The 12,544-nt window shown below is 38.9% G+C and overlaps 1 protein-coding gene across 9 annotated transcripts in view; it reads right to left on the bottom strand.

The window, feature by feature from the left end:
* syngap1b (synaptic Ras GTPase activating protein 1b) overlaps positions 1-12,544 on the bottom strand; it is a 186,565-nt gene that overhangs the window by 114,099 nt on the left and 59,922 nt on the right. For all 9 annotated transcript variants that reach the window (XM_051957180.1, XM_022199611.2, XM_022199605.2 and 6 more), the window contains exon 3: positions 8,479-8,584. In XM_051957180.1, coding sequence (XP_051813140.1) covers positions 8,479-8,584 — 106 coding nt within the window. The remainder of the gene's footprint in view (positions 1-8,478; positions 8,585-12,544) is intronic.

Genomic DNA, 12,544 nt, shown 5'->3' with positions numbered 1-12,544 from the left:
CCATATTCTTTTGTCTTCATCTTCCTGAGATGACAGATTGGAATGACTCATGAAGCCTGCCTCAACACTAACAACACTGAAAAGTCTAACACCTTTTTTTTGCTATGAGATTTGTCTTTACTGTCTTTAATTTACTGTGTCATTGTTTTATCATCCTCTTTGGGAGAGGGAACGCAGCTTGTGGGTCTGGTTGAGTGGGAGAGAGGAGTTTGGATAATGTCAGAATTGTGGTGCATTGAGGAAACAGGGTAAAGGCCATGTGGTGAGACTTCATAAATAGTAACCAAAGATTCAGGAGGAGTTCCAAAATCTGGCATTCATGCTGGTGCATATTATACGGCTGCATTTCGATTTTACTGTACCATGCTATTCCAGAAAAGAAGATTTAGTATGTCCCAATGCTTAGTATGTCACATGTAGTACGCTAAAAGTATTTAGATGTTCTACTGCAATCAAGTTGGACTGTGCAGTATGCAGCCATTTTGGGATTCTATTCCCACAATCCTCCGCACATTCGTCATGATATCTTGTACAAACACATTAGAGCTCCCAACAGTGCACAGACAGATTACAGCTCATTTTGTATTACAGACTACAATTGTCAGTCTAAGGTGCATTAATATTACAAAGTAGTATGTCTCAGTTGTAACGCAAACTGCATGAAAAAGTGGGTATTTTGTGCAGGAAGCTGTGACATACACTTTAAGTAGAAAGAAAAGGTGACGCAGCTTGTGTCCTACACCATTTAGCCACAATATAAAAAAAAACCTCTGATAGGTGAAGTGAATTACATTGATTATCTTGTTATATAACTGGCAGTGGGTGGGATGTATCAGACAGCAAGTGAACAGTCAGTTCTTGACGTTAATGTGTTGAAAGCAGGAAAAATGGGCAGCATGATGATGTGAAAAACTTGGACAAGGACCAAACTGCGATGGCTAGATGACTGGGTCCGAGCATCTCTAGGTCTTCTTGGATGTTTTAAGCGCTTAGTTCCGATCAAAAGTACTCCAAAGAAGGAGAACCGGTGAACCAGAGACAAGGTCATTTATGCTAACAGCTGGACTTATAATCAAATCTCATAGTAGAGTTAGTGTAGCACAAATTGCTAAAAACCTTAATGCTAGCTATGACAGGTAGGTGTCACAATAGACAGCATTAGATTGGTCAGATTGCCCACGTTGACTCCCATCCACCACTAAAGGACCTATAAGGGGCATATGAGCATCCGAATTGGACCATGGAGCACTGAAAGATGGGGCCCTGGTCTTATGACTGTTGAATTTTAAATCATGTGGATAGCCAGGTGCATGTGTGTTATTCTTCTAAAGAAAAGATGGCTGCTGGAAGCGCTGTGTGAAGGCAGTGCAAGGCTCTGGGTAATGACCGGCAGAGAAAGTTTGGATCCTGCATTTATGTGGATGCTTCTTTGACATCAATCTAAACTGCATACATCCCTTCATGGCAGCAGTGTTCCTGATGGACTCTTTTAGTGGGATAATGCTTCCTGCCAAAGGTACAATCTCTGGAAGCCCCACCTGGCAACTTGTAGGACTTTAAAGACCTGCTACATTTCTGTGCCTGATGTTGCAGGACACCTTAAGAGGTCTGTTTTGACAATACAAAGGGGACCTATACAATATTCAGCAGACAGTTTTAATGCTGTGGCTAATTTGTGTAAATCTAAATCTTAAAAATAATCTATGAGCAGACATTTCAAAAAATGAAAGCATCCTGTCCAGTGGGCCTAAAATGCAGCATTAGAGCTTCTTCACACTTACAGTATTGCATGAAGGTCACACATTGTAAAGGGCACTGAAACAATTGCTTCGCCGAGCCCGCTTTATCACAATTGTCTGCTAAGCTGAGATGGCAAAAGGAATAAGGGAGATCTACAAGGACAAACTGAGGAGAATTGCCATTTGCCTCAGCCGCTGTCGGTGAAAACTATTCAGCCGAAGTTCATAACCATTCAGCTTTCTAGTGCTGCCATTTTTTTTTCTCTCCCTGCGGCTAACTCATTCAGATAAGAATGTTTCTCTCAGTAACGGGGCAGACGTAGATGAAGTCAATTTACAATTTGAACACAAAACATTAAAGGCCAAATTCATTAATGGGGATTATCGCATTTCATTCTCGAGAGGTTAATAAGAGAGAAGAGAAGAGAAAGTGAATGCTTTCTATTGGTTTGTATCTAATTTAACAACATAAAATGAAGTATGGAAAATTGTTCATCATATAGAAATTAGCAGGAAAATCTCTCATTCAGCTCTCCTGGCCCTTTTCTTACAATTATATACAATAAAATGAGGGAAATATTTCTTTGCTCAGCTTTTTGACCAATTTGATGGGATTATTGTCAAAAGCTTCGTTTAGAATATACATTCATGCTGAAAATAGTTTTATTATCAGGTTAATAATAAACTCAGCTTGAAAAAAACACAGCATTGGCTGGGCTTTAATCTTAATGCTGTGAAATTCACAGCATATATTAATTGCGGCTCCATGAAAAACTTAACGAAAAAAAACACTTAATTTTTTACATTCGGTAACTACTACCCTCTTTCATAATAGGATTATTAGTAAGTTGTTTGCAGTGACACACAAAGCATACATAACAGGAATTGTTTTTGTCTACTTAAGAAAAATCATTTTCCCCTGTCACAATCATAAAATGTTAATTAAACCCTACATTGGCATAAAACGCTTATGCTGCACTATAATTATCCTGCAAAAATAATGTCTTCATTATACGTTAATTGCCTCGTCAACTCAGAAAGTACTCAGAAGTGAACAAAAAGTAAAAATGAACGTAACTGAATCATTTCATGTGCTATGACAGCCACAGAAGACAACAAAAAAGAAAAACCTGGTTAGGAATTGTGTTTGACTTATCGCAGATCGACTGTAAAGCCCAGTATCCTCCATCTGTATGTGTCACCACAGCAAGCTTCCAGCTGGAATTGTTGTCATATGTCTCCATTCATCAATATCTTGTGAAAAATGGAGGTTTTTACCTATGTGACAAATGGCAAGGCAGGTTTGACGTATCAGTGCTGTCACAAACACATGAAGGGATGATGAGCAGCTGCAATATCTGCAGTTTAATCTTCTCTGAGAACATTGAAAATGTCTGAACTGCCTGTCGTTTTTGAATCTATTGAGGATATCTTTCAATTCTGTTAAAAGGCACGACCCATTTATCATTTGAAAGAGATGAATGGAGAGATGCGTTCAATGTAAGTCCAGTTCAACACCCTAAATGAAGTGAATAGCCTAAATAAGGGCAGAGAGATAAAGCAGCATGACGCTCCTCATCACCTCACCCTTTCCCTTCCAAAGTCAGCGCCCTGGTATTATTTGGGTCCTGCTTACAGCCCTGAAGCGATATAAATAGTTACTGTGGTCCTGTGTTGCTAAGAAAGGAGAACGTGGCTGTAATACTAATTGCTGACACTGACATTACTTGGAGCTCATTCTAAAATAAGTCCATGCATGATGGAAATGTATGGAATTTAGTCATTGTTGTACTAAAATTCCCCTCCAGCCACTGATCAAACCCCTATGACATCATTTGCGTGTATCAAAGTGAGATATTTTGAAGTATTTCCATGAAAATAATCCTCTCCTGCCTATAAAAATCTTAGATGTAACTCTATGCCATTGCAGAGAATGTGAAAATCTATGAAGTTCCTGTTTCTCTCTCCAACCACAACAACACTCGCTGCAGCTCAAGCACACCAGCTCATCTAAAACTCTGTTCAAACATTGTAAAACTACACTACTCTGCACAATGGCAAGTTGTATTTTTGCAGTGATATAGCCACACATGTTTGAACAGAATTCTGAGGAAGAATAATGCTAGAGAAAGCTCTCTGATGGGATTGATTCTTGAGGTCTGTTGTGTATAAAACTATGGAAGTCTTTTGGAGATTCTCATGGATATAATGCAGCTTTAGGGTGGAAATGCTCAGTCATGCTTATTTCCCTCATGATAAGTCTTCCATTATATTAAAAGCACAAGCCATATGGCCATATGGTGTTTTTTCATATCCTGGAAGACGCATCATGGACATTCTGGAGGAAGCAAAAGTGTAGAATTACATTTCAGGACAGGAAGATTTATTTTCCTCAAAAAAATAAATATGGAATTATGACACAGGAAGATGACTATTTAGGGATTTAATCAGTGACCAGAGAGGGCTTTTATCGCTTTTTAGGATTAGCTATTTTAGGCTTTTCTATTAATGCATTTCATGGTGGGAGTGAAGAGAGTAAATGAGGGAAGAATGAGGGAGTGGCATGTAGCAAATGGACTCCTGATCTGTGTGAAACCAGGGACTCACTTCAAAGGACGCCTGCACGCTCATCACTTGGCTATCAACTCCCTGAAATTTTGTTATTCTATAGTGAAACAACACTATCCTGTTTGTCAGCGCTGACCAATAACTGATTTTAAATTAATGTCATGACGCAACCAACATATCACAAAGGCTGTACTTTAGGATATATGGAGTGTGGCTGTTAAACAATGAGACCAATGTTTTAATTCAGTTTTGTTTTATTTGAGCAGATTAAAACTTTTAGGGATTGTTTCGTTTATGTACACGGTTCAGGCTACATGCTGTGGTTCGGCTGACATAAACCCTGTGTCATTATTTAATAGTCACATCTTGTATATTTTGCAACACTCCTCGTGTGGCATCTGATAGTATCTAATGTAACAATGCTGAATCACATGTTTAAAATCAACTATACAGTGAATACTGGACTGTAATTTGACTTTAAAAAGAGAATCAATAGCAGTCTCACTTGCACTCTGGGAAGTCACTGTGCTGAAATAAGATCTGGAAATCACATACATTAAGAGCTTATAATAAGATGCAACATTCTGACATAAAGCATGCAAATTCTGTCACCTCTGAGCAGAGCCAGGTCAGCAGTTTCCTCCCTTTGGGATAAACAAAGATAACCAGCTGTGAGATTTAGCTTTATATTTAGCAAACAGGCATGAGGTCGTATTAATCTCCTCATCCTTTTCGTGGCAATGAAGTTAAGGAATGAATTTCCTAAAAAGGTCAAACAGTTCCTTTAATATTCAATATAAATATTCTGCACACTTATATGTCTACTAGGATATCTTTTCCTGCTGTAATGTTCCAAGACATATGATTTTTCTCATGCTAGACACTGCTGCACTTCTGACCATCTATTTAAAATACTTGTTTTAGCTACTGTCTCTTCAATCTGCTGATTCTTTATTTGAATGTATACCAAACTAGCTGTTAGGCAGATAATATGCAAATGTATTAAATAACAGAAGAAAAGCCCTAAATTTGAATGAGGCATTTTAGGCAGGCAAAGTGCAGCATTTCTGCAAAAATTCTGTGCGCACAAAAAGCAAAAAGCAGCGAAGTAGCATGCAAAAAAAAGAATGAAACTGACTAGTAGAACCAGAGTGATGCTGTATCAAATCAGCAGCAACAGCACAGCATGCGGCTGTCGTCAGATTACACCATAAATATGTGACAAAAGTAAGTTCAAATTGAACGAATGATAATCGCGGTATACAATGACTTATTAAACACTCTTGTTGGGCACTAACATATTAATATTGCTCATGAATCTTCACCAGCTCAGAGTTATATGTCAGGGAACTTATAAACTAGGTCATTTGGCTCCCTGTTGACTCCATCTCTAGCTGTGGCCTTACGACAGGTTTTGTGCATCTGATAATTACTAACTGCCTGGAGTCCAATAATCTCTTCTGGCTCTTTGGGCGTGGGGACTACAGATGGTCCGTAATGGTGTCAGTGCATTATGGCCTTTAGCATAGCAAAAAAACATATGTGAATGTGTTTACAGTATGCTTCCACATGGGCAATATAAAGTGGCATCGCTCTGTCAGCATATGTCAAAACGCAGCGGTACCATGTCAACTGATGTGTCACTGCTTGACCGCTTGAAGGTCAGATAAACATTCGTATGAAAACTAAGGAAAATATTTATCCAGCTGAATCAGCACTGTCGGGCAGGAAAGAAGCGGCAAGAGCGGCAGAATCGTGGATGGAGAACGTCACAAGAGGGACCCTTAAAATAGCTGAGTGCAACGGAGAAGTGTCGGGTGAAAGCAGAGGAAGAAACTGAGCAGGACATTTGTAGAGGGCCCAGAGAGACTGAGTCAGCCAAAACAAACAGAGGGAGGCTGCTATCAGAGGGTCAGTTTCACAGGGTCCAGGGAGAATTTGAAAGGACAATACAGCCACATAAAAGCCGAGAGGAGAGAAGCAACAGAAGACACAGAAACGCTTAAAAGCATAAAGAAGACAGAAAATATAACTGAGAATAAACACTTATTCATCAGTGGCAAAGACAGACAGAGCACTCAAAAGATTATCAATAATCAATACGTAAGTCTCATTTCAAAGCAAGATAACTGATACATCAAACCAGAGAAAGAATAGCGAGTTTGAGTCTGAAAGAAAACAACTGCCTTCAGCTCTGATCAGATGGGAGCTTTTATCTCTGCTCAGATGCAGAGTGCTGCTGTGAGCGTCGCTAGTAACACAGAGTGTAATGGCTCAAAGGATACCAAGAGCTTTACATCATTTTTGTTGCTATGCAACTATCCTATTATTATAAGCAACCTAGCCTAAAGTAATACAGGTGACAGTGTTTTTGAAAATCAAAGTTGAATGAAGGATAGACACATCCAGGGCGATACTCAAAAAATGGTTGAAAGGAAAAAGATTGTTGAAAAATATGCCATTAATCTGACAGTCTTTTTTCAAGTCCGTGTTACAGCTAGAGTGCAGGACTTACATTTGTATTTTGCAGCACAATAAATAAATCTTTTGTCTGTGGCAACATTTCTGAATTTGCACATCAGTAGTTGAGCTGCAAAGATTAACCTATTAGTTGTCAACAATTCATGTAATAGCCAACTATTTTTGATAATCAATCAATCAATCAATCGATCAATCAGTTTAAGTCATTTTTAAGAAAAAGTCTAAATCCTCTGATCCCAGCTTCTTAAATGTGAATATTTTTTGGTTTATTTTCTCCTCTCTGACAATAAACGGAATATCTTTGGATTGTAGACGAAACAGCCTATTTCAGGTGTGCACTGCAAAACAAGACTAATGGGTTAGGAAGGTATGCTGAACCTAAATCCAGAGTTTTTCGTGTCATGATGATGACTCTCTGTAAACCTGGCTAGATCACCATGGTAACTGATTCTGCACAGCTAACATGTGCTAAATGAGATTCGGTTCAGACTTTGCGATCTAAATTGGCTGTGACAAGTATCTCCCTTTCACTAATTATTTTCAGATGTTAACAGATATTCAGCTGAGGGAAAATGTTATATCTACAAACCTGTTAAGCTGTATATTAGTATCCTATTAAACAAAGCTGTGCAGTTACAGTATCATACATTGTATCTGTTGCATAGCCTGCAAGCATTGAATTTGTGATGCACAAAATGTAAAAATATGCCTTTTATGTTTGTTCCTGATTTCCTTCCCAGTCCGTTTTTCACTGTCAGTAATGCATAATAGAAAACAGATTAGAAAACGAATGGGTCAATTGGAATTAATTACACAGAATATTCACTGGTGAACTTTATATGATTTGGTGAAAAAATCTAAGTGATTTCCATGTCTCCTCCATTATGAGACAGTGTCAGATCTAAATGCATGTCTTCAAAATCATGTTTAGATGAAAGATGTTTAAGGGCTTTGAGGGCTTCATCATGGGCTTTCAGACATACAGCTAGACATATTTCATTATTCATGACATCTTGTTGACCAAAGAATAATCCAAAAAATAATTGACAGAGAACGGCAAGAATGATGGAAAAATATAGGAAGCATTCAAGAAAAGCTTCTGATACTTCAGATACACAAGAAACGAAGTGTTTAGAGGAAGGACTACTGTCTAAAAACCAAAGCGATCAGCAGCAAGTCATCAGCATGCATTTACAGCGTTTGTGTAATTTCTCTCACTGCCAGAGGAGGGAGCCAAAAGTTCCAAACTGCAGGTTTTAAACAGAACTCGATGACTAGATAAATACTGGAAAAAGCTTTATGATCATTCCTTCAGTTTTCTATTGTAGTTCCTAAAGATGCTTAGGTGATTTCATTGGAAGTTCAATCAAGATGAAGTCTATTCAATGTAAAATACTCTCTTTGTTACACATTCACCTTTGACGGCTATAGAAGAGGGGAAAAAACAAAGTTTGGACGATACCCACTCGATTTGTCAAACTCTCATATTAGCTTGTTTTTTTGGACTTCATCACTTCCAGGTGAAATTACGTCAGAAACAAATCTCTTGAATATTAGTGCGGAAGGAAACAGAAATTTCAATAAACATAAAGAACGGAAATACAAAATAGCTTTCAAATGGACCTTGAGTAAGATTTCAATCTCCAACAAATTTCATAATTAAAAGCTGTTTAAAGGTTTTTCTGCTCACCCATCTCGGGATGGTGCCTTCCCTCAACAGGAACGCTGACTGTCCGCCGCAGTAGCTTGTTCCTGTGAGACTCTGAGCGCCTCTCGCGCATCAGCAAAGGGTGTACCTGCACAGGGAGAACACAAGGTCAGTACACAAACAGACAGGCCTAAAGTACCACAACATGAAGTTCTGTACTGAATTTGAACACACAAGTCCAACAACAAACTCTTTGTCCTTCTCTTTATTGGATTTGAGGAACACTACAAAACAAATGTTGATTTCCTTGGCCTGGAAAACAGTTTTATGAGAACAATGGGAGATTTAAAAAGTTCAAATTAAATTTCTCTAGTGGTAAAAGCAAAATAGATGTCTTATAGGAAATAGAAAGGTTTCAAAATCATGAATGAACTCACAAACCAAAAGCAATTAACTAGATTGAATTTATCCAAGAAATATTTTAAAGGTAACTGTGCGTTCAAAGACAACCCATAGGCTGCTAGCTGCATCATTGAATGCTTTTAGAATGATTTTAATTGTCATTATACACACACAATGTACAAAGAAATTAAAGATGATATTCTTTAAAGTGTTAGCTAATCGTTCAGCAAAGGAAAAAAGGAAATGTCTTATCTGGAGACAAAGATAGATTTTTTTAAAAATGCAGTATATCCTCCACAGCTGTACGATACATTACATCTGGAAGAACTGAAAACTGAAAGAAAAAAGAATAGGAAAAAAATAAAATAAAATACATTTTACAGTGGTGCCACTTTTGGCCCCACAGTCCCTGAATTCATAAAAGTGAGACTTGAGGGGAAATGAATGGGGGAATGTGCCGCACTAATCAGAAACACTGGTCCTTCTGAAACATCACAGTTACACTCAGAAAGATATAGCACATACTGTAAAGTACAGAGCTATAAATCTTGGCTCAACACCAAAGTGTGTTGGCTTTGGGCCCCAGAGCACTAAGAAGTAAGCAAAGACATAAAAAGTGACTACAGGCATTCATGATGAATTTCCTCTCAAAAAACACACCGTCATGCACCGATAGGTGACAGCTGATCTGTTCTAATAAGTTGCATTAGTATGGTGGACTTAATGAACTGAGAGTATATTGTGTTTTAGTACCAAATACTCACTTTGTCCCACCTGCTCATCACGAAACTGCACAGCCTAATAGCACTTTAAAGAGTTGATGGAGACAGACAAAGCTATTATATTAGACAAAAACAACCTAAACTGCTGATAATAAGGACTCTTGACTACCTTATTAGATATGTCTGTACATCTAACGTAATTCAGTTCAACAGCTTCGGCACATATTTTGTCAATATGATGCTTATATTGGCCATTTTTTGTTAAAGCTCTCCAAGAGCTGTTAATTAATCTGTAAGTTTATTACTGAGCCATAGAGTTGTAATGGGCTGCATCACACTGAAATGTGTTTCCATTTAGGTGAAATATTAGAGGCACGTCTCAATAAAATCATCACTGCAAAGTACAGTCCCAATAACAAACATACAGTTAAATAAATCTGATCATTATTTAATTTGGAAAAGCAGAATGTATAGCAGAGCTGTTGCATACCTGATATAGTGAGTGCAGAATGTGTATTTGTGAATGTGTCTTTTTAGGTTTTTGTGTTCTTCTGCACCCAAGTGGCCCAAAACATGCACTACTGTAGCGTTAACAAATTAATTTAAAGTTGCAGTAGGCAGAACTCTGGAAAAGGCAAAGCTAAACAAAATAATGAAACATTTTTTTAAAATATAGTCTTTTTTCCACTTGACGAACACACGCATCAAACACAAAGATAGTCAAATATTCATTTGGGTCTGAGAAGGTAGAGAAGCCCAGTTAGTGACAGATTCAGTAAATTCCACAGGTGCACAACCAAATGGAAATTAATTTGGAGGTCGAGTCCACACATTGAACTCTTTGGTATGATCCTTCAGCCATTCCTGAATGACAGCTGCAGTGTAGTTTGTAGTTTACTGACATCATGCAACATCGCTGACGGGGATGTACGTGATCTACAGCAATGCTTAGGTAGGTGGTGCACATCAAAGTAACATCTACATGTATGTGGGACAACATTGCTAAGGGCTCACCTGGTTCACACAGTGCATCCTACTACCATCTGCTTCCCAAGCAAACGACACACAGGCACCCTGACACGTAATACTAACGAAAATTTGATCCATCGGACCAGGTTACCTTTCTGTATTTCTTGATAGTTCAGTTCTGATGCCCACATGGCCATTGTAGGTGCTTTCTGTGGTGGACAGGGGTCAGCATGGCCATTCTGACCGGTCTACAGCAATGCTTCCCCTTCAGGTGTATTAAATCTTCTGTGGGATTAGACCCTATTGGTCAGCCTTTGCAGCACATGTGCATAAAAAATCTTGAGCTGTCATTCTTTGATCACATTTGGTTGGTACACACCATTTCATACTCAGAACGCTTCATATGATCTACTGTTTTGGAGATGTTCTGATTCAGTCACCAAGCCATCACAGTCTGGTCGTTGCTACAGTAGATCATATCTGTTTTGCTGCTTCTAAGTCTCCAACTGCAAGAGCTGACTGTTCATTTGCTCCCTAATATATCTTGGCCCTTGACAGCTGCCATTGTAACAAGATAATCAATGTTATTCTCTTCACCTGTCAGTGGTTTTAGTGTTGCGGCTGATTGGTTGTAGTCCTTTGAATGTGAATTACAGCCTCTGTCCTCTATGTATACCTACTGACATAAAATCAAGGATTCTGTGCAGCCTTGTTTGAGTCCTGATACAATACGTGTGTGCTTTTAAGAGTGTCCTACTGAGACTAGCGACTGCGACTGCAACATCGGGACATAAAAGAGCTTGTGTGAACACTGAGAGTCAGTGTCAGAAGGTGGTACTAACTGCAGAGAGCAGTGCAGGATAGTGCAGCCTGGGGGGCTTTGGTGCCATGCCAGCAACAGTGAAGGACACTGGCAGGTCACACTGAGGCATATGTCCCACAAGACAGCAGAGTGCCACTCATTCTAAAGGAGCTCTGCTAAGATAAAAGAACGCCAGAGTGAGTGTGTGTGTTTTTGTGTTTGGGAGTCACCAGCGTTTGCACAAAAACTACTATTTGGTGCTGAAGTATGTCCATCAAAGGAAGGGCACATAAAATTTTAATGGAGACAGTGCTCCACATCAAACAGCTAATATTCCCCACTACCACAGTATGGCTGTATCACATTGGACAGATGAACACGCACTCGCACATAAATGCACATCTACCGCAATAATCCAGTTAGATGAGCCAAGCAGAAGATGCTTCACATCGCAGCATCAGGATTCTGTTTATGAATCTCTTTAACCAACTTAATCAGGTACAAGCATCATAAATCAACAGACGACGCAATTACTCTCTACTCACCGTGTGTGTGCACAAAATTCCATTGTAATGCAGGGCCTTTTTGGAGCTAAGCATCGATTCTTTATGAGTCCAGTGAGCGAATGCACAGAGCATGTATAGTATGTTAATTCGCTGCGCTCCCTTTTGTTGGGGCAGTGACAGATTTGACCATTTATCTAGATTTTAGTCTTGGTAGTGTTGGTCCAACTTGCTGACCTTGATGGTAATCGTTGGATGGATTACAGTGAAATGTGCTTCAAACGTTTATTTTTACACAGAAAAAGAATCTCAGACACACTGCAGATTTACACTGAGCTCCAATAAAAGGCCAAATTCAACACTTTGGATTCTGACAACTTGAAAACAAATAACTAAATTCCCATCTCCCTTTGCTGTACTGACAATAAAGTTAGTGTAGCATGCTGCTGTCCGAAATGTTAGGTAGCACGCTGAGACAATACTGTCAACATCAACAGACCTTTTTCACAGCAGACATTTTGACATCTCATAGCAGGAATAACCCATGATGATAGCTGTACTCCATTTAAGCTGTATTACTGGCATTTTGCATGCTGGCACACAGAAATAGCTTCCTGGAACTGGAACTCAGCCATTGTTAATGTTATTAATTAAAGTCAAAATGTCTGCTATGCTATTACCTCTGACAGCTACAGAGGGATGTGACAACG

Source organism: Acanthochromis polyacanthus, chromosome 12 (genome assembly GCF_021347895.1).
Source record: "Acanthochromis polyacanthus isolate Apoly-LR-REF ecotype Palm Island chromosome 12, KAUST_Apoly_ChrSc, whole genome shotgun sequence".
NCBI classification, from domain to species: domain Eukaryota; kingdom Metazoa; phylum Chordata; class Actinopteri; family Pomacentridae; genus Acanthochromis; species Acanthochromis polyacanthus.
Note: the sequence above shows the minus strand (reverse complement) of the source record. Positions and strands in the feature narration are given on the sequence as shown.